The sequence below is a fragment of the Malaclemys terrapin genome, chromosome 1 (assembly GCF_027887155.1).
Source record: "Malaclemys terrapin pileata isolate rMalTer1 chromosome 1, rMalTer1.hap1, whole genome shotgun sequence".
NCBI classification, from domain to species: Eukaryota; Metazoa; Chordata; order Testudines; family Emydidae; genus Malaclemys; species Malaclemys terrapin.
Genome location: NC_071505.1, coordinates 175,828,502 through 175,851,099, shown reverse-complemented (window position 1 = coordinate 175,851,099; position 22,598 = coordinate 175,828,502). Strand labels below are relative to the sequence as shown.

Here is a 22,598-nt window from a genome sequence, read left to right as displayed (position 1 = left end):
GAAATGTTGAGCAGGTTCTCAGAGTTCATGCTAAGGAAGCCTGCCTTTTTGACATGTTCTACACTCTTTTAAGGACATGAAGTAATTTGGGTTTCTGATAAATAATTACACTGCTTCGGTTGACTAATAAGACCATATACTTTTTTTAAAAATGGTGTGGAAAAAAATTGCATGGAAACCCTTTCAGAAGAGAAAGAGAAATAAGATGGATTCTCACAAACAGGAATTAGGACCAGTAACCACTAGCTCATTGGTACTGTTCGGAAGGTGGGACACAGGGAGACGTCCTTTCTTATTTTAAGTATGTTCCCTCCCAGTAAAGGATATGAAGGATGAGCATTTCATTAGAAGAAATCAAAGGTTGCCCATGAAACCACTGCAGAAGAATTTTTGTACTGTAAGAACCAACAAACCTCTGACATGTGCCAGCTCCTCTTCTTAGGTCTTGTGCTGAGACCAATTCAACAATAGTGAAACAACTGATTTTAATAACATGATTTTGAGTTCAACTGTAACACCAAAAATGCTTGAATTAGAACATTAACATACTTTCCTCTTTAGTGGCCACTTTATGCTTTGTTCTTGATTTACAATAGAGATTAGAAAATATTGCAGTTAATTTCACTGACAAGACTACCATAGTTAATCATCACACTTAAGGCAAAGAAGCATAGACCAGCCAACACAAATTCTGTTAATTTCAGAATGTTAACAAGCAGCATGTTCAGATTTCCAAAAAATGCTTCTTTTAACTGTATAAAAGCATGTTTAGTGAATTCAAGATGCTGATGTTGGCTCAGACTTGGTTATTAAATTCCAGCCATTGCTGTATCCTTTTTTCTTTTTTTAATTTATAAGCAGAAATGGACATGAAGTAGTATTTCCCCCCTTCTTTAAAGTGAATTTTGTGGCTGTGAAAAGTGCTAGATTGACAGCCCTGAGACTTGAGAGTCCTCTGTTGACAGATGAATTACGACATGGGCAGCAGTAATGTCCCCAGTGCCTGACAAATACATTTCAACTCTGATGTAAAGAACCATTTCAGAGCTAGGAGGATAGGTCTCCAGGCCAATTCATTATGGGTATATCTAGGCTGCAGCTGAGAGCGAGCCTCCCAGCCCGGGTAGACAGACTTGTGGTAGTGGGGCTCATGCTAGTGCACTAAAAATAATGGTGTGGATGTTGCAGCACCTGGGGAAGCATGGGCCACCCCCAGGTCTGAGCACGGGTAGCTAGGCTGAGCCACTGCCAGTGCCACAATGTCCATTCAGCTATTTTTAATATGATAGTGTGAGCCCCGCTACCACAAGTCTGGCTCACTCCAAGCTGCAGTGTGCGCATGCCCATAATGAATTGGCGTGGAGACCTACCCTCCTTTAAATCAATGGTCCTTTACATCAGCGTTGAAGTATATTTGTCAGGCACTGGGGACATTTGTATCACTGCTGCCCATGTGGCCTCTTATATCAGACTGCCAACAAGGGTGACAATTGGTTCTGATTTTTGTGGCATGGAGAACTGTCTGTCAGGAGCTGAAGTGAGACCACAAAGCTATTTCACGTAGTCATCAGGTGGTAATAATTTCCAGTCAATACTGATTTTGTCTGTAATTGAAAAGGTAATGTAGAAGTGAGGTGAATGATTCCATATCCTTTTAATAAGCCCTTCAGCCCTTTAGTCAAACACAAAATTTGGTCCTTTGTATGTATTTTGGTGTTACAGATTTACTTCACTGTCTGTGAGAGAACTTCTTTGCAGAAAAGAATGGCATCCTGACTCTCTTCTTCTTCACATCCCTTCTGAGCACCTAAACTTTATGGCTAGCTTTCCAGCATTGACCATGTCTCTTACCAGTCACTGTAACTTTTAAAGAAAGAAAACTTAACACACTTCATTTGTCTTTTGCTATGGATTATCCTTCCCATTCTTTACCCTTTTTTATCTATAACCATCACTTTTGAATTTTGTCTTATTTAGATTTTGAGCTGTCAAAGATGTGTACATACATACGTGTGTGTGTGTGTGTGTGTGTGACTTATGGCACTGTATAAATATTAATAACAAAAGAATGCATAGCTTTCGGAGAAAAATCACGTGTTACTTCGGAACTTGAAGCAATTTTGCACAATGAATGTAACTGTTAGAGTTTTATATTATTTTAACGTATTTCAGGCCACTCTATCAAATGCCAGAAGCATATGTTGGTTTAAGAATAGTGAGCATGTGGTTTTGTACTTTATATTGCTGCAATTAATAGTGGAAATGGTAGTTTAATTATAAAAATGTGCTGATAGCAAACCATAAATGTTTTCAGATGAAGCCAAAAATTTTTTTCCACGTGTTTAATGTACCAATAGCAGATGTGAATAATAACTTATGCCACTTAGCTCTGTCCCTGGTCCAGATCCTGGGCCCTACCGTGGCCATGTCATTTGGTCTGCAAGTGAAAAACCACCAGGAAGCCATTTTAAAAAGCTACCTGAGGATTTCCATGGCATGGTGAATTCCAGGGTGATACAGGGAAAGCATATTAGACCCTATACTGTGCATCTACCCTGCTGCTGGTGTAGGAGGCATGCCCAGGGAAAAGGGAGTGTACTGGAAACCACTATGTGCAGCAGACTGCCACAATCCACCTGCTCTAATGCTGCGTTGGGGGCTATTATCAGCTGGCTCAATTTAGAATGGTCCTGAGTTGACTCTGATGCATCTCAAAACCACACCAACGCGTGGGATCCCCAGGCTCAAGGTTACATAAAGGTTATTTAAAGCTGTGTGTGTGTGTGTTATTTTTATACACATACACACACAAATAAAGGTAATTTAAAGTATATATAAACTGTCAGCACACTATTATACAACTGTCATTTATCAAAACCAGCAATGAGTGCATTCATATATGCCAGCGACTGCCAAATTTCACAATCAGAATCACCCAATTTCTATTAGAATTTCCTCACCAGCAATGTTTTTTTTATCTGCTCGCTTTCTCTTTATTTCTCATTTATTAAAGCCAGACCCATTCTAACTGTGATTTGTAGAACAGGAATAATTTTATGTGATGTTTTAAAGTGGCTGGTTTGTATCCACACATATATCTTATATATAACTCACTTCTGTGCTGCCTTCAGAACTGAGCTCCCAGCCAGCAGACGCAGAGCTTCCTGCAACCAGTGGAGGTTCCCGGAGGTGGGTCTGACCCAGCCCCGGGAACGGCCCAGGGCATGATAGGAACCCCCTGCAGGGGTGTCCCCAGACTGCCCCTCCCTGGTTCCGGATCCAGCATTCAGGGATTAAAGGGGCCTTGGGCAGGCTGTGGGGGGGACCAAGCTTGGCCCCCCCAAAAGTGATGACCACCCCATATCTTGTGACCCTCACTTCTGCGCTGCTGCCGGCACCATTTAGCTGCCGAGCTTTGAAGGCAGCACCACCGCCAGCAGCAGCACAGAAATAAGGGTGGCGATCCTGCGACCTCTCACAACTCCCTTTTGGGTCGGGACTCCCACGGTTACAGCACTGTGAAATTTTAAATGTAAACAGCTGAAGTGGTCAGGCATTATGGTGTGCGCCTGTAATCCCAGCTTTCCATTATAAAATAACTTCATTTTCTTGGAACTTTTCTTTTTTACTTGTTAATTAGCCTGACAAAAAAATTAAGCTGTAGGCTTATAAAACAGAGCAAAATATCTCACGTTGTGTAGTAGCTACAAGAAGTCTGCACACAAACTCTCTTTTTAATAAAGATAATGTCGCAAACATACTTTGGAGAAAAATGTGCAGATAGTATAAACTGTCGTGACTTCATTTAAGTCAGTTTCACCAATTTGCACCAGTGAAAGATCTGGTCCTTCCTCTTGTAAACTGCTTTCTGCAGAGACCATGACTTTCTATGGGCCACATTTGGAGAACTGTCTGAATGCTAAAATTCATGCCCATTGATGTGTCTTATCTGCATTCACAATTGTAATGATTGAATACACAGTCAAAGGAAATGCACGCTCACATCACTAGTTAGACATTTACCAGGCCATCTATGAGTGTAATGACTGCAGCTGCAGACACAATTGTGCTAATTGTGCATGCAAAGTAGGCACGTAAGTACATGTGTATTTTCTATGCTTAATTATATGGACATTTCTGGAAATCTTGCCTTCAATGCATTTTGTAAAGCACTGTGTAAATGTATTACACTCTAATGAAATAGAAGATAGCAAATCCCAAAATCTTCATTTTAACAGTCACCTACACAGCATTTGAATTATCAAAAGTTTTATAATTTCAGTACATTATCTTTTTTTTATTTGTTAAGTGCAGACAGATGATTGGGTGCTGAACAATGGACAAATAAAGTTTTAGAAATGGGGCAAAATCATTAGCAGCGGAGAAGAAAACTAATTTAACCATTTTTTTTATAAATCTAAACTAGTGCATGACAGTAACCTCAATATATTAACTATTTTTAAGCATTGTAGATTAATTTGTTTTGTTTTATTCATTATTTGGTGAAACAGATGGTAATGGTTTTGTCACAGTTTTCTTTTCTTTTTCTTTTCTTTTCATTTCCCCACTTTGTCACAGCTGGTTACCAATCAATCTCAATTCACGGTACAGTGATGATAGCACATGTTGTCCGGGGGCCAAATCTGATTGGGTTGCATTTTTTCAGCAGTGTTTCATATCAGAAAAAAACATGTCTGCATGGCAGGGACTGTCAGCACACTATTGTACAACTGTCATTAATCAAAACCAGCAACAATGAGTGCATTCATATATGCCAGAGACTGCCAAATTTCACAATCAGAATCACCCAATTTCTATTAGAATTTCCTCACCAGCAATGTTTTTTCATCTGCTCGCTTTCTCTTTTTTTTTTCTCATTTATTAAAGCCAGACCCATTCTAACTGTTACTTGTAGAACAGGAATAATTTTATATGATGTTTTAAAGTGGCTGTTTTGTATCCACACATATAATGACTGCTTATTTAAAAATCCTCTCTCAACTCAGTACTGATGGCTGAAGAGTAAGCTAGAGTGAAAGGTTAAGTACCTTAAACTCTTTAACAAAAGAACTATTTAAAAGCTATTAGATGATAGTAAATACATATAACTACACATTAGGGGCTACACGTTATAGTTAATTTTGGCATCAGCTTGGGCAACAGCCAGTAATATTCAGGTAGTATATTGAAAGGTGTTTCTTGACATTATGCATATTGTACAAGCGTTGGTTGTGACTTCATAATTAATTACGATTGAGCTGATTTTTTCCCCTTAACACTGAGATTCAGCCTTTTTGCTATACATGAGTACAATGTATCATCCCCAAATTTACCCTACTTATTCTCTGAGTACAGAATGAATGTTCTAACACTTTAGAAGTTCATCCCTTAATAAGTTTGAGTTACAATTAATTTTAAAATGGGTTCTGGAAGAAATGTAGCATTCACTATCAGACCTTTTTCTGCCCTGAATGATCTTAATAATGGAGTAACCCAGGCCCTGCAAACTTTCCATAAAGTTAAAGCTCCTTGAAATCTTATGTATGGGCTACATTTGAAGAAATTATGTTGTAATTAAACTAAGTTATTACTTGTTGTATTTAATTAGATAGGGTTGGGTCAGTGACTGAGGTCATTCTTAACTGGTGCCATGATGGAATCAATCATCATTGCTTGCTAATATTCTATTGGTAGAAATGGGTCAGTGACATGAGGAAGTCTGTGCATGTGTCAAGAGTTTTCACTGATAAATTACTTGGCTGCTAGTTGTCACTGCTCTTAAAAGTTATGTCGCTGTATGCTAACAAATGAAGGACCAAATTACCCAGTCTGTGCTGTCTTCTTTGCATTGCTCCAATTTTTTTTATACACACACACACACACACACACATACACACACACACACACACACACACACACACACACACACGCAGCTTTAAAATTGATGCTACATATCTTCAGTTCACTAGAGGTATCACATGGTAATATTCTTTTGGGGCTCTAGGTTATTGTTCATATATGACATTTTTAATATTTAAATACTAATTATATACCATTCATCAATAGTAAGAGACAGAGGTCCAGTTCTCATGTGTTAAAATGGACTATCCCAGAGCCTTCAGAACCTCCAGGTCTCAGCATGGCCATAATTTGGTCAGGTGTGATACTCCAGAGGGTCAGTGACATTAATCCAGATGCAGGAGATCTTGCCTGCAAAGTTAAATAATGCAAGCTTTTAATAATAGGAGATACTGGACTTTGGTACTGGAGAAGGCAGTTTGAATTGGTTAGATTGTTCACCATCCACAACAGTTCTGCGGGATGTGACTTTACAAAGACCATGGTGGAGGAGAAGAAAGATTCAGTGTCACCACCCCTTATTGCACAGGGTCATTTGTGCTGCTGTGATCAGATTCAGAGCCAATTTTCCTTCAGTCTTCTTACCGCCTGCTTCATCTGTCAAAGTTTATCATTTAACCGTGGTGACTTATGTGGACAGTGTGGATGGAACAGATGACTTGAGGGGCATTGCATCAATGTTTTAGGACACCAGATGGTTGTAATGTCCCACGAGTGCCTCCATGCACTGGTCTAGTTGCTAGATGGCATGCTCTTTCAGGATGGTCCAGAAACCCACTGAGGCTCTGGCGGCTGTGCAGGCAAGAAGGCCTGGACCTCAATTTGAAGTACCGGTAATTGATGATTGGACCTTGATAGAGAGATGTTTACTCTACCCTCCATGTCAATACCCAAGTGGGTGATTAAGGTTGTGCTCTAGTTCTGCATTCTGGCATACCAGGCGGTTGGCTTTTTCACCTAGTAGCCTTTTCACAATCTGCATGATGGACAGGAAAAAGCATAAAGGCTGCTGAGGCTTAAAAGGCAGCTGGCTGGCATGCCAGGACCAACACATCCGTGAGACGAAGAGGAGCAAGTCAGCTGCAGCCCACAGCAAACTGCAGAGTTGTGTCCCAGACTGCCTGAATTAAAGTCCAAACAGTCAGTCAGGCACAGTCCTGCTGCCGTCTGGTTTTAGCCCAGCAGTGGTCAGAGTGCCATTTGGATGTTATCTTTCCTTAAAAAATAAACAAACAGAAACATTTCAGCAAAATAAACGGCCGGTTGCTGCCCTGCGTTGTAGGTTTTTTTCTACCCTCACCTAATCTCTATGTGGTAGCAAGTCTTAATTTCAGAATATTTTATAGGAACCAAATCTGGCCCCACGTGTCTTACTCCTCTAGAGCTGGCCCTGTGTCAAGGAAATACGCATTCTCTCTTGTTTGTAGCAGTTTGTTTGCCAAAGACAGTAGCTTCTCCATCAGTATGGGAAATGGGTGTTGTATTCTTGTGATTTTTATGGAAGTTATTGCTTCCATTTGCCTTTCTCTTCTATGAAAACGGTGATTTCAATTTATCATTGACTGGTGCAGCACAGTGTGCAAAATTACATAATTCAGTGCAACACCCCAGAAGAAATGTGCCATAATAACTGCATATGGCTTTTAAATGCATATTTACAATAGCTTAGTGCTGCTCAAGGAACGGCGGGCCAGATTCTCTGCTCAATGGAATTAAGCCAACAGTAAATATGGCCCTAAATTTCTGGAATACACTGTAGCACCCTCCCGCTTTTCCCTCTGGCATACCATTTATGCATCAGATAAATGTGACAAACGGAATAAAAGTACACCTAAATATGATTCCTAAATACATAAGTGACAAGTACTTATGCACCATCCTGCACACCAGTAGTAGAATGGTTAGCCTCAGTTGTTCTTTTTGTTAATTTTTATATGGCTTCTTACCTAATGAATTTATTGAATATGAAAGGGAACGATCTCAGATCGCAATAAAAGGTCTGCAGAATATGAAATAAGGGGATTCTGATTTTTAATTATCCCTGCAACTATTAATTGTAATTGATAATTTGAGCTTTACTTAGCAAAACTGATCTTTTTACAGTATTTCAGCATGTAGAACTCATGGGTTAATGTTCCAGAAATTTTGTTAGTACACTAGCATCCCAGTATCTTTACTATATATTGACTGCATCTATTACAAGTACAAAATAAAAAAGTAATAACAATACATAATAATTAGCACAGAAATTAACATCTGGGGTTCTGAATTGGTTTACAAGTATTAATAACTTCCGCATCACACTACACAATCTCACAACACTCCGGAGGGAAGTAGCTGAATTATGCTCTGATTCAGCAAAAGATTTTCACATGTGCTTAAATCCCATTTAAATTATGCAAGTGCTTAATTTCTTTACTGAATTGGAACCATAATCTCCATTCTACAGATAAGTAAAAGGAGGCAGAGTGCAGCTGAATCACTTACTCAGGGTCACACAGAGCGTCTTTGAAGATCTAGGTATAAGACTCAGCTCCCTCGAGGTCCAGTCTGGTACGTTAGCCTCAAGAGCATCCTTCCCCCTTAGAGTTGACAAATCTGCAACTAAATATTATGGTCAAGATCAGTTAATTTCAGGTATAGTAGGGTTGTTACCTCCAAACAAAATGTTTATCCAAGTTCTGTAAAGGGGAATATTTCAGGAGTAAAATATACCTCATAAAAACCTTTGTGGGACTTAGAGTGCCCATTGAAATCATTAAAAGACAAAGCCTCCCATTGACTTCAATGGATCGGTCCTTAAAACAGCCATAATATTTTATCAAGAGAGTGTTTTTCAGGATGACAGCAATTGAAATCTGAATATCTTTCAGAATTTAAGTTAAATTTTTTTTACAAATGAATGTTCACTGCATACTGAAGTATGCACACTATGCAGATACATTCTGAATAGCTTTAGCCCTAGCATAAGAGTAAGTATCAAGAAAGGAGGAGAAAAATGCAGTGAAAATGTTTCTTCTTTGTTAAAAAAAAAAAAGTAAAGCTCCTCTCCCTATTCTGTTAAATTCGTACATTGTGCTACTGGGAAACTGATGTGTGCCTTGCGTCTAAACTGTCACTTTGCAAAGCCTGTGTTTACAATGTACATTGTGCATAAATGAGTGCAATGTAATTTCCTGCTCCACCCTCCTACAGGGGCTGACAATTTTACTAGGGACCTGTTAGGGGAAAACTGTTTTCAAAGCAGCAGATGTAAAATATGAAGCTCATGCAGTTAAAGCCATGATAAACCCCGAGCTGTCATATATTGATAACTGATGCCTGATAGCTTAATTTTATCATATTGCTCTAGATCAAGGGCAGAGTGAGTGATATTATTAATAAAGCCCTAATACTGAGTGAACATAGCAATACTAATTTTATGGCTGTAAAGTTTTTAACTAATGCATAGTGCAATAAAAATGTCATGAAGATTAATGCCTGGTGGAATTATCTAACTCTAGGTAATAAATTATCTTCCTGATATGTATCCAAGATAGAATCAGATTGGTAAACTCCAGGTGAGAAATTTTGCCATGTATATTGTCAGCTACATAACGTCTTTCCTTTCCCTTCCCTTACTTCTGTAATGCAGATATGACATCAAAGATGATTACACCTTACGCATTAAAAAGGCCACGAGCACAGACGAGGGAACCTACACATGCATTGCTGAGAATCGAGTTGGAAAAGTGGAAGCCTCTGCTACCCTCACAGTTCGGGGTGAGTGCTACAGTACTTGAGAGAGTGTCATGTTTCAGTGTCACATTCTGACACAGTGGTCCATATCCTCACCTGGAAGTGATGCAGGCCGGGCCACCACTTCCTGCAGCTCCCATTGGCTGGGAATGGCAAACTGCGGCCACTGGGAGCTGCGAGGGGCCATACCTGCGGATGCTCAGGTAAACAAAGCGTCTCACGGCCAGCCAGGGGCTTACCCTGAACTAGCCGCGAACCAAGTTTGGGAACCCCGGCCTAGATCCATCACAGCCAATGGCACTATACTGATTTTCACCAACAGTGAAATCCTGGCCCCATTGAAGTTAAGGGCAAAACTCCTAGAATGGGACAAAAATTTCACCCCAGCTGAGGATCTGTCCCAGTATTTGTAACTGAAAGCACAAATTCATATGTATGTATGTGTCTAGTTGTAGGTTTTATTGTCTCCGTTAGTAGACTGTTTTTTCATGTTCCTTTCTGTAATAAAATTAGGAACAATTTAAGTCAATGTATATTTATTTTATTTTTTAAATTTTGAACATTTCATAATGGAGCCTTCTGCCATTTTTTTTCACTTGACAGATTAGCACCATCCCAAGAAATAAGAGACTTGGTTAAGTATAATAGTTAAAGCATAACCTTTTCCTCTGAAAATGTCTTTGGACACTGGTACCCACCTATCGTTTACATAGTGTAGTTGGATGTAGTGAGGAGGTTTAAAATCCCAGCAGCCTAATGAGTTTTTAGATAGTACTTTGTGACAGTACATACGGAGATGTTAAATATGGCGAGAGAGAAAAAATATGAAAATGTATTTCCATAAGATTAAATAAAATATAGTAGTTAAAATATTTTGTTATTTTGTTCAAAAAAGATAAGCCGCAATTTTGATACAATGGGTATCACACAGACACTATTTCACAGTTTATTGGTGCATGATGAAGGTTTTCAGTAGAGCTGTGAAAGGTTAATAAAAACATTTTTAGCTTCATCTTCTCCTTTTTTTCTCCCCCCCCCCCCATCCATTAAATCAAATGTTCAAAATCTCTCTGGATTGCTTTATTAGAACAGGGGTCAACTGACCCAAGAGGCCGACTTCCATTTCCATCCATTTAATGCATGGACACAGTTCAGTTTAATTTGCTGAATTCAAAGAAAAAAAGTCACCCAGTGGCTTTGCAAGGGGGGAGATGTTAGGTCAGTATATAACAAAGAAAAGAGAGTATTGTGATAATCCATCTGCTAAAATATTGCCATAATGTCACTTTAGATAATAAGTGATAATGTGGCTTTCTTGATGTAATCTGAAAATGGCTTTACTTGCTATTTGTTTGTGATGAGGATTATTCTTCCATTTTGTAATTTGATAAAAATAGGCACAAGAATTAACTCTCAAAAAGTGTACACTTCCTTTGTCACGAAAAGAATCAAATACCCAATAAATCTGGCCATTAGTTTAGTGGCCTTAAATTCTCCTAGAACTGTGTCCACTGTATACATTATTGAGTCAAGCCTTTCTTTTTACTAGCCTAGCCTTGTGATACGAGCAATGACTAGAACAAAGCAAAAATCCTTTGAACTCACTGGAGCCTGAACTTGACCAAATTAAGGTGGAAAAAGGAAATATATAATTTAATCGATTTTCCTACACTCAAGAAGATTTCCCATTATCTTTTTCCTTGGCTTTATAATCTAAAGGCCATAAGCAGAGTGTTTATTCAATACAAAAGAAGCCACTATATTACAAGCGTATTAAGCATTCAGGATGTGACAGAAAATGAGAAAAGCTAAGAAATTCAATGTTGAATGCTTGGCACTCTAGGCTCTTTGGAAACAAGGAACCCGTAGGTAAACTTCCTTTGACTTCAAAGGGATCAGGATTTGGAACTATTTTAATTAATGAAGGTCTTAACCCTGAATTACCAAACTTTTGTTAACTTTATATTCAATACAGTAATGACACAAGCTATTATTTGAAATTACCTTACTTTCATCATATTCACTTTGTCCCATGAAAAGGGGGGAAACAACTCACATGCTTTAGAATTCACTGTGTGGGGTGGCCTAGTCCTGTGTAACTTACATGTCCATTGAAAACCCAGTTCTGAAGTTACATGTGCATGTGCACACACATACACAACCTGCCTGCCACAGCTTAATACCCAGCTCGCATCCATGGCTCCATTTGACCTCATTAGCCACAGCTGATGGCAGAGTTTGAATTCCCTGACTGAACCCTCAGCCCTGTGGTTGGGAAGTTGCAGTTCTGTCCTACCTCTTGTCTTTCCAGTCCATGAAAGGGGAAGATATTTCATATTACCAAAAGTCATGGAACCTAACAAAGAGCGGAGGGGATGGAGGTTGCTATGTGCTGAAGTGTGTAGCAGATAGGAAATAGTTAAAAAGAATGGTTGTTATGACAGTGCAGGGCTCAGGTCATAGGAAGGGTGAAAACTGAATAGGCCCTGAACATGTTACTTTACATGGGGGCTCTTCAAAACATAGGTTTGACCCTGGTCTCTGAGCCTAAATGAGCAAATGAAACTAGTTGCTAATAAAGTCTTGTAGCTCCTCGGTTGGTAGCACTCATTCTATTGCTAAAATAAGGTAAGTTTCATCTTCCCAGGTTTTAACCTCAAGTGAATTTTCTGTCCAAATGTTAAGCTCCTCTAAAAGGGATGTCTGCATTTTAATAATAGCAGCCCTGACAGCCCTGTCCCCCAACTCAAGTGCAATGAAGGGCTACTACTATAATCAAGAAATCACTTGTTGCAGCAACTGCTTTCAATCTCAATATCAGTCTGAAGCAGAATTAACCTGTCAATCATTCAGGAGCAATTTTTTAGGAAGTAGAAGTTTATCTAAGCAGTAATTTGGGAGGCTCTGAATTGAAATCCCTGTGGCCATTCCAACCTATTTGTTATATTTTCATCAGCCCTGTCAGTGAAGAAAAAGTGATGTGCTGTAAGCTTTCGTGGATAGGAAAAATGGTGTCTTGGGCTTTTCTCCAGCTCCTACTGCAGTACTGACTGGCCATGCTTAAAATTCAATTGGTATTTAAATCAGACAGTGATGCCTTTCATTTATTGGCATGACATTTGCCAGTCTGTGGCTTGAATGAATGTATTCATCTGGGCCTAGAACTTTGTGCTAATGCAAAGCTATTTTACTTCAATCAAGCATTAACAGTGATACTTGATGACGACATATGAACCTATCAAAAATGTTTCTCAGATGATTGGTTCCAGCCAGCTTATTCAGAAGCTGTGTAACTACTGTCTCCAAAAAAATGTAATAACAATAACTCTCAATTAAACAATAAAGCCGGGCATCTTACTTTCACTGACATTTGTGAGTTTAGAGATCGCTGGAGTGTCCATAGTTAAATGTAACATTACACGTCATGCATTCTGACAGATTTTCTTTTCTTTTTTTTAATGTCTTTTTTATGTTCTCACCACACCATTGTAATGTCTACAGCTCGCCCTGTTGGTAAGTAACCATCCTTCTATCCATTTTCGCACGGCTTCATGCAATGCTTCATCTTTCATTTGCAGCAGCATTTAACTGACTTAAACACAATTATTAATGCCCAATGCTTAATAGTGCTAACTTTCTAATGCTAGCCAACTGATTTTGACTGGGCAAGACGTGCTATCTCTGAACTTGTTATTACTTCTAGAATATCATATGTAATGGCATTTGCCAAATCACTAACAAATAAGCAATTATATCACAGAGGGGTGGGGTGTTAATAAGCCAAAATTACTAATAGGATCATTCTTAACAGTTTGTGGATGTGTGTTAAGGGCTTGGTACAAAGGCCATTGAAGTCAATGAAAAACTCCTATTGACTTCAAATGGCTTTGGATCAGGCTCTAAATGAGCAGCCCATTATGTTTTTTTTTCCTGATGTAAGAAAAGAAGCACACACTTTGCACATCCTGTGTCTTTTGTACCTGTGTAAAATCTTTGAAACAATATAGTCGATTATGCCCCGTTCTTGAATTGAAGAGAGGACAGAATGGACTCCCCTTCCTGTTGGGGCAGTTCATCGTCCTTCTGTATAAAGCCTGCCATAATTGGTTTTGATTCCTGGATCATAATTCTTCTTTTAGAGTGTAAGTTTTGCCTTTGGAGTGCACAAGATGGCTGCAAATGAAAATATTGTGCATGCTAATATAAGGTGCATAAGAAAGCTGGCCCTGGATCACCATCTGCACTTTGAATCCCCCTTCAGAAAATTCAAATCCTGGTAATTTCTTTCGAAACTTTGGTTAAATTTGAAAGATTGAGCAAAAAGAAAAGGAAGCTTGTCACTCACTGAAACTTATTCTTGTACTGAAAACGATTCCAAGGAAATACATTTTCTTTTTGTTATTTTCATTAATGGCTGTGCACTCCATGCTCAGGGGGATTTGCTAGATATTTTTTTCCAGATAAATTACTATTGTGAATGTCATTGTTTGCAGCTCTGTTGTTTTTTAGAATAATGATTTCATTGTTTTAGCCTTTTATATAAAGAATTGTCTTCACTGCAGTGTCAGCTCGAGTTATCTATACTCAAGTGTAGCTCAAGTGAGAGTGGTGAGACAGCAATGGAGTGTTTGTATTAGCAGCACAGAGTAGTTGAGTCCCCACTGCACTCAGCAGCACTCGAGCTTCCACCAACACCCCTTGACGGGCCAGCGAGCTTAAGGTTAAAGCACCACTTCGCTTGAGCTACAGATTTTTGTGTGTGTATGGGCGTCGGTTAGGGATGACACTTGAGTTATATCTCGAGCTAATGCTGTGGTGAAGACAAACCCTTAGCATCAGAAATTAGGGTTTAGTTAATAAACACTCCTGAAAGGTACAATCCTTTACTCAGGCAAAATTCTCATTAGCATTGCGCCTGAGTAAGGTGTGTAGGGTTTGACATTAAGTTTGTATACACAATTTGGAATGTCTTAAGCTGACTCTGAGCCTGATTTATACAAATGATCTCAATTAAAATAAATGGAATTATACCACTGTGAAAATGGAGTAAAGTTGCTGTAAACTGGGCCCTTTGTTTGAATGTGACTCAGGCCTTGTCTACACTAAAAAAGTTAGGTTTACCCTGCTATGTCACTCAGGGGTGTGAAAAATTCACAACTATGAGCAATAGTTAATCTGATCTAACCCCCCCCTGTGAAGACAGCGCTAGGTTGATGGAGGTTAGAAAAGCTCTACTAATAAACAATAAACACCCACATTTTAGTTCATTGGGAAAACCAGTACAAGAAAACAAACATTTTGTTTTGGAAAGCTTTCTTTTTTCTCGCCCTTAAAAGAGAAGGAAGAAAAAATTCATAAGCTAAGGCTCTTTGGGCTCTATAAAAGCCACATTAAAAAAAATTACAACGAAAGTAATAGACTTTTGCTGTGTCGATGCTTCATATTATTTCAATGCGTTGATCCTCCGCTTTTGAATTCTTTAGATCCTAGGGTGACAATTCCAGCTCGTAAGCTTGTACTGAATCTCCTGATCTTAAGTTATTCTATTTCCAAGCACATGACTCCTTCACAAGGGTGCACTCCTGTCATCTTTGTGTTTACCATACTAAAATTGTTTTATTTTGTTACAAGTAGTCATGTGGTACAAAGAAAATGTCTCCCTTATTTGACGTACTGAGATGGCCATAAAATAGAGTGGGTTATTTTAAAAGAATTATTGTTTAGTACAGTATTTGTCATATTATTTAATTTGCTGAGAATAATGTACAAATATCAATGTTTGGGGCCGGGTCTCATCCCCGGCCCCACCTGCCGCCCCTCTGCACCTCCCCTGAGTGACCCCCGGCCCCCGCTTGCTGCCCCCTCACCTCCCCCGGACCCAGAGCCTGCAGCTCATGCTGACTCTGCTCTGCTGGCTCCCAGCATCAACTGCTGCCGCAGGGTCCTAGTGCCCCTCATCCACTAATGGCAGGGCAGACTGCCCTGAGCCTCTCCAACGCCCCAAACCCCTCAACCCCAGCCCCAGCCAGAGCCCTCATCCCCCCCACACCCTAATCCTCTACCCCAGTCCTGAGCCCCCTCCTGCATCATGAACCCCTCATCCCCAGCCCCACCCCACAGCCCTCGCCCCACACCCCAACCCTCTGCCCTAGCCCTGAGCCCCCTCCTACACCCCAAACCCCTCATCCTCAGCCCCACAGCCCTCACCCCTGCACCCCCACCTATCCCCAAACTCCCTCCCAAAGCCTGCACCCCCCCTTCCCACACACCCCTCCTGCCCCCAAATTCCCTCCCAGAGCCTGCACCCCTCACCCCCACCCCAGCCCAGAGCCTGCACCCAAACTCCCTCCCAGAGCCTGCACCCCAGCCTTCTGCACTCCCTCCCAGAGCCTGCACCCCTCACCCCCTCCTGCACCCCCACCCCTAACCCCAGCCCAGAGCCTACACCCAAACTCCATCCCAGAGCCTACACCCCCCACCCTCTGCCCCAGCCCAGAGCCTGCACCCAGCACCCAAACTCCATCCCAGAGCCTGCAACCCAGACCCCCTCCCAGAGCCTGCACCCTGCACCTCTCTGCACCCTAATCCCCAGCCTAGGGCCTGCACCCCAGACTTCCTCCCCCCCACTCAAACTCCCTCCCAGAGCCTTTGACAGGTGGGGGGCAGAGTTTGGGCTGGGCAGAGTTGGGGGGGGGTCTGGGCAACACCAAAATTTCTACAAACCTGCCACCGCTGCTAATCATATCAGATGTAAGGAACTACCAAGCAAATTTACTGTAGTAGTGGTTGTATATTGCTTGATTTTTATCATTCATATATAACTGAATAACTACAAGAAGTCTCAACAACAACAACAAAATACTTTCCCCACAATACAATATATGCAATTACTGTTCTGGAGGTGGGCCAGATTCACATGGTTCAGATCTCCATTTCACCAAGTTTAGTAAATTCACATCAGGGATTTGGGTCAATCCAATCTCTACCAACTGTCAGTAAGATTATAGGTTCTGATAAAAGGTAATGGTACTGTTGATTTCTTAATGTTAAAATACCTAGACCTCTCCTACAAACATATGCCTATTTTTAATAGTGATATATTTGCATGTAAAAGAACAATAACAGCTGCATGCAGTGTAGAATTTGAAGGATTTTGTTCCTTCATCCCATTCATGTACCAGAAGAGGTCCTAGCACTCTTTATTCCTGCTTATGCTTCAGGAGAAAAGCATCTTTTTTAAAAAAACCTAGACAACAAAACCAGGATATTATTTAATGGAATGTTCCTTGAAATGCAAAAGAGGAGGAATTTTAATGTTCAAAGAGAATGTAATTCTTATTGCAAAATGAGTACTTTTAATTTTCAATTCAGTTTTTTCCATGATAGTTTCAAATATTTATTTATTGAATTTATTTTTACAGTTTTGTTTAAACTTCAGATGGAGTAGAAAAATTCAGAGCTGAATTATTTTTGTTGCTCACCATCTTTTGTTCAAGCAGCTAGTAGCATATAGTATACAAAAATGAAGCATGGTACTGCCTGAGGTGGATGGCAGCTTGTGAATTTTTAACAGTTCTTTACCAGATTACTCATCATGTTGTGATTTGCTGCTTGAAATAAATGTGTTGTCAATCTCCCAAATAGATGTTCTCTTTATTTATAAGCTTTTGAAAGATTTCCTATAGGAGTTACAACAGATGGGTTTAGGAAGCAGGATATTTATCCCTATTTAGGCCATTTACTTCTGTTATTTCACTCATCAGATGCATTTTCCAGATGAACAAGTTAATATTTTCACACATTTTAATTTTTGCTGTCTTTCTTATGGCAATCACACATTAGAATAACTATGAAAAGCCACCACCAAAGTTGGATGGAGCCAAAAAGATTCATCAATCCTACAAAAAAGTATCATTGTCCCAGTCTTCAAAAGTAACTGCTAAACTGTTTTGCCTGAGATGGAAAACTTAAAATTAAGTTCAAAAAGAAGAAAATCAACTATGTGTCTGATGCTTCTGGTTACCAGCCTTTTTTTCCTGATCACTCAGTAAGTCACTTCAGATCAAAAACAGTACTCAGTTTTCAAATTAATTGCCTATATCCAGTTGAAAGTACAGTTCTTTGCATTTCAGTTCCATTGTAATAAGTTAAGCCAACTTGATTTATGATATGACTCGACTTCCCAGAAAAGAATGCATCAAGAAGTTGGATTTCATTTTCAACTTGTATAAAAAATATTAACTGCAATTAACTAAAAATGGAGGGTTCCTTCTAACATGGGGTAGGCAGATACATATAGATAAGTTGCCTACTTTCCATTTGCCATGTGTAATACTAATTAGATACAATCTATTCAAATTTAAGTGAAATGTAACTTTTTGATGCATTGTATCCTGTTCTGGGAAGTTGTCACATCGTAAATCAACCTGGCACAACTTAATGGCCTATCTGAAATGTTGCAGCACAATACATCTGAAATGCAAAGAACTGTATTTTAAACTAAGTTCACTTTGTGGTTGAAATGTCTTTGGTTAGATGATAAGTGAAGAAGATATTTCTCTCTCTGCAGCAAACCCTATATACTGTGAACGCTGTTATATTTGAGTGCCAGTCATGGAAATATCACAGTTCACATTGGACTTTCAGGAATTATACATCATTATCAGAAATGCTGATTGGTGAGATCCCACTTGCCAGGATTGTGCCATCTCTCGGAGGTAGAAATTCTGATAACTACCTCAAAGGGCGACATGTCTGCTGCTGTTGTCTATAGAGATTTGGCGGTTAACCAAGGCAACAACAGACATTTTGCAGCTATCTCTTCCCTAAATGGAAAGTGAGTGAGCTAGAATGATTCTTCATTATTTATTAACTGGTGAACACTTTAGACAGATCAGTGATGAAATCAGAAAATAGAGTAAACCTAATCACAGGGCAACATACACATTTCCTTGGGTTTTAGTAAGAAAACAAAACACTGAGGCAGTTTGTCCAGGCAGTTGTTAGCCTTTTTAGATCTACTGGCCAAACCTTCATGTCCAGTTCTGTGCTGAGGCAAAACTCCCATTGCCTTTCAGGGAAGTTTTGCCTGAGCGAGTGTTAAGTGAGGACTTGAGGATTTGGCCTTGCAGCAATACAGCATTTATGTGTCCAAACTGGATTTTGCTGCAACTTTATTGGCTAGTAGTTGCATAGAGACCCAAATGGCTCAGGTAAGATTAGCACAGGGATCGGCAACCTTTGGCATGTGGCTCGCCAGGGTAAGCCTCCTGGTGGGCCAGGCCGGTTTGTTTACCTGCCGTGATCACAGGTTCGGCTGATCGCAGCTCCCACTGGCTGCAGTTTGCCGCTCCAGGCCAATGGGAGCTGCGGGAAGCGGCATGGGCCGAGGGATGTGCTGGCCGCCACTTCCCACAGCCCCCATTGGCCTGCAGTGGCGAACCGCGGCCAGTGGGAGCTGCAATCGGCTGAACCTGTGGACGCGGCAGGTAAACAAACCGGCCTGGCCTGCCAGGGGGCTTACCCTGGCGAGCCGCATGCCAAAGGTTGCTGATCCCTGGATTAGCACTTTCAGCTGAAGGAACAATAAGCTGACCACCAAACAGTAAAATGCTGGACCACAAACTTCTCCACCTCAAAATCTCCCAAACTCATCTGTTTTCTCTGTTTAGGCTTCCACAAGTGTTTGCCAAATTTGTGCCAAAATCATGATGTACCATTACAGAGTCCCAGATTGCTACAAGTACAAGTATTCATGGAGAGCTTCATTAATGATTGTTCGACTCCACAAGGATTTTATACTTTCTGCTTGGATCCACAATTTGGGATGCTTATTGTCTGATGCTTATTTGAACTTATTTGAACTCCATTGTGGACATTGAAATCAATGGGTGTCTTTCCCCTGACTTCAGTGGGCTTTGAGTCAGTCTACACAAACTGGGGCTTGTCCACACAACCATGAAATTCACAGCAATCTGGTGTATGAATCTACCATGCATTAGCCTTTCACAGACTAACTGTCTATATGGACCCTGCAGATGTGCATTAACAGGTTGTTAATGCACTTTGATCTGCTCTTATTTGACCTTCTCTCTGTTCCTTCAAAGAGAGAGTGATTTGTGTGTGTTTCTCCAAATTTTTCAGAGACTGTCTACATTTTGAACCACATAAAATCACAGAACAAGATAAGAATAAATATTTTATTATTTATGAACTTCAGACTCTGAAGTTAAATTGAAGATAAAAACAATTAGTCTTGGAATCAAGATGCTTCTGATGTGATAATAGAAGTCTGATCTTTTCCAAATAATTCCTTTTATTCTTACTATAAAATCCATCCAAAATATCAGTTTGAGTTCCATCATCTATGCCTGGGGCTTTACTACCTTTTATAGGTAAGAACCCCAGTCCAGTGTAAGACAGTATGCATCAGCTACCGTCTCCCCCATCTGAAGAAGAAAAACTGGGAGACAAATAATACATACAAGCTCATTGTTATTCAGGAAACAAATTGTGCCCAGAAAATCCATGGAATTGCTTCAAAGTCAAGATGTACCAACACAGGCTACTGACTGCAAGCATAGCTCCCTGTGCAAACCCAACACACCTCCCCATCCAGGCAGAACAACAAGAGTATGGATATTCCAAACAATGCCATTAGTACTGATTGTGGTGTAGCAAGAGGATCTGCACAACAATACTAGTTGCTTCCCTACCCCAACCTGGGACTGTATCAAATCCAGTATCAGATTGGGAAACACTCTTCATTTTAAAGCTAAACGTTAATGAGATGGGTTCACCATCTCCTCCACCCTCCCTTGTTTCATGCTGAACAGAGTAACCAGTCAACGATATTTGGGTTAATAATAAATCTGCAGTGTCATCCCTTCAGTTCTCTGTTCTGTCTCCAAAGTGAGGGCTTCATCTGTGATCCTATCACGGTTGACAGTGATTATGTTTCACAAGAAGCGGTGAATAGAGCCACTGTCAACCAGCTCTGTATTCCTGAGAAAATACAGCTGCCTCAGCCAATGTATCCAGTATTTAATACTTCACTCTCAGTGTATATGTTGTTAGTCTGTATCTGCCCATTTCCTCTACTCACAACAATACAGCTCAAAGGGACCGATTCCCCCTCAACTAGTCTCCTGGATTGCCATATCCACAGCTCATAGCAGCATTGTTTGACACTCTCCACCTTGTAATGGACACAGTGCAACAGCCAGATCCTTAAATAGGCATTTCAGTCTCCTTTTAAGCATACAGTATGTGGCATAAACCTCCAAAAATGCTGATGCAATCCACACACAATGGTGGGTGAGAACCCAGTTTATTTCCCTCCTTCCAACAATTCCTATGCCACCCTCAAAAGTGCTCTCGCCTCCCTGAAATGGGACAGTCAACATCCTTCCCAATCCCATTATCACCAAAATCAGAAGTGCAGGATTAATCACAGTACAATGCTCCAAGAAAGCAGTCATCAAAAATAATTAGTATTAATCCATAAATCCTCCCTATTTCCTTTGTTCTCCCCCACTTTCCATATCATAATCCCCATTTCAACGTCAATGTAAATATATAGAAAAAGAGGTTGGAAATGCCCATCACCATAGTATCTGAGTGGCTTTACATATATTTGTTTGAATAGGTAATGGACTCCATGCAACAGGAATCATCTCTGCTCATTTTCCTGAACATTTAGACTCTTATTTGAATTGCCTGACTCCAAGCTTTGCACACTGCGAAGAGCTACAAAAGGATCTCTCAAAACTGGGTGACTGGGCAACAAAATGGCAGATGAAATTCAGTGTTGATAAATGCAAAGTAATGCACATTGGAAAACATAATCCCAACTATACATATAAAATGATGGGGGTCTAAATTAGCTGTTACCATTCAAAAAAGAGATCTTGGAGTCATTGTGGATAGTTCTCTGAAAACATCACTCAATGTGCAGCGGCAGTCAAAAAAGCAAATAGAATGTTCTGAATCATTAAGAAAGGGATAGATAATAAGACAGAAAATATCATATTGCCTATATATAAATCCATGGTATGCTCACATCTTGAATACTGCGTGCAGATGTGGTCACCCCATCTCAAAAAAGATGTATTGGAATTGGAAAATACACCTCTACCTCGATATAACGCTGTCCTCGGGAGCCAAAAAATCTTACCACGTTATAACCTATATATATATATAGGTGAAACCGCGTTATATTGAACTTGCTTTGATCCACCAGAGTGCGCAGCCCCGCCCCCCCGGAGCACTGCTTTACCACATTATATCCGAATTCGTGTTATATCGGGTCGTGTTATATCGAGGTAGCGGTGTATTCAGAAAAGGCAACAAAAATGATTAGGGGTATGGAACGGCTGCCATATGAGGAGAGCTTAATAAGACCTGGACTTTTCAGCTTGGAAAAGAGACGACTAAGGGGGGATATGATAGAGGTCTATAAAATTATGACTGGTGTGGAGAAAGTAAATAAGGAAGTGTTATTTACTCCTTCTCATAACACAAGAACTAGGGGCCACCAAATGAAATTAATAGGCATCAGGTTTAAAACAAACAAAAGGAAGTATTTTTTCACACAGTCAACCTGTGGAACTCCTTGCCAGAGGATGTTGTGAAGGCCAAGACTATAACAGGGTTCAAAAAAGAACTAGAGGATAGGTTCATCAATGGCTATTAGGGATGGTGTCCGTAGCCTCTGTTTGCCAGAAGCTGGGAATGGGCCACAGGGTATGGGTCACTTGATGATTACCTGTTCTGTTCATTCCCACTGGGGCACCTGGCATTGGCCACTGTCAGAAGACAGGATGCTGGGCTAGATGGACCTTTGGTCTGACCCAGTATGGCCATTCTTATGTACTTAAATGGAGCTAGAGAATCCTGCCATCCTTCAGGAAAACACCTCTATGTAGACGTGAGTCTTGTCATGTGACCAACAAATTCCAAAGGCCATCCACTGACAATGTCATGATCTCCCCACCAACAAA

The 22,598-nt window shown here is 40.3% G+C and overlaps 1 protein-coding gene across 13 annotated transcripts in view; it reads left to right on the top strand.

Annotated features, from left to right (window-relative positions):
- Positions 1-22,598, top strand: part of ROBO2 (roundabout guidance receptor 2) — a 625,032-nt gene that overhangs the window by 456,657 nt on the left and 145,777 nt on the right. For all 13 annotated transcript variants that reach the window (XM_054047097.1, XM_054047036.1, XM_054047134.1 and 10 more), the window contains exon 6: positions 9,494-9,621. In XM_054047097.1, the coding sequence (XP_053903072.1) occupies positions 9,494-9,621 (128 nt within the window). The remainder of the gene's footprint in view (positions 1-9,493; positions 9,622-22,598) is intronic.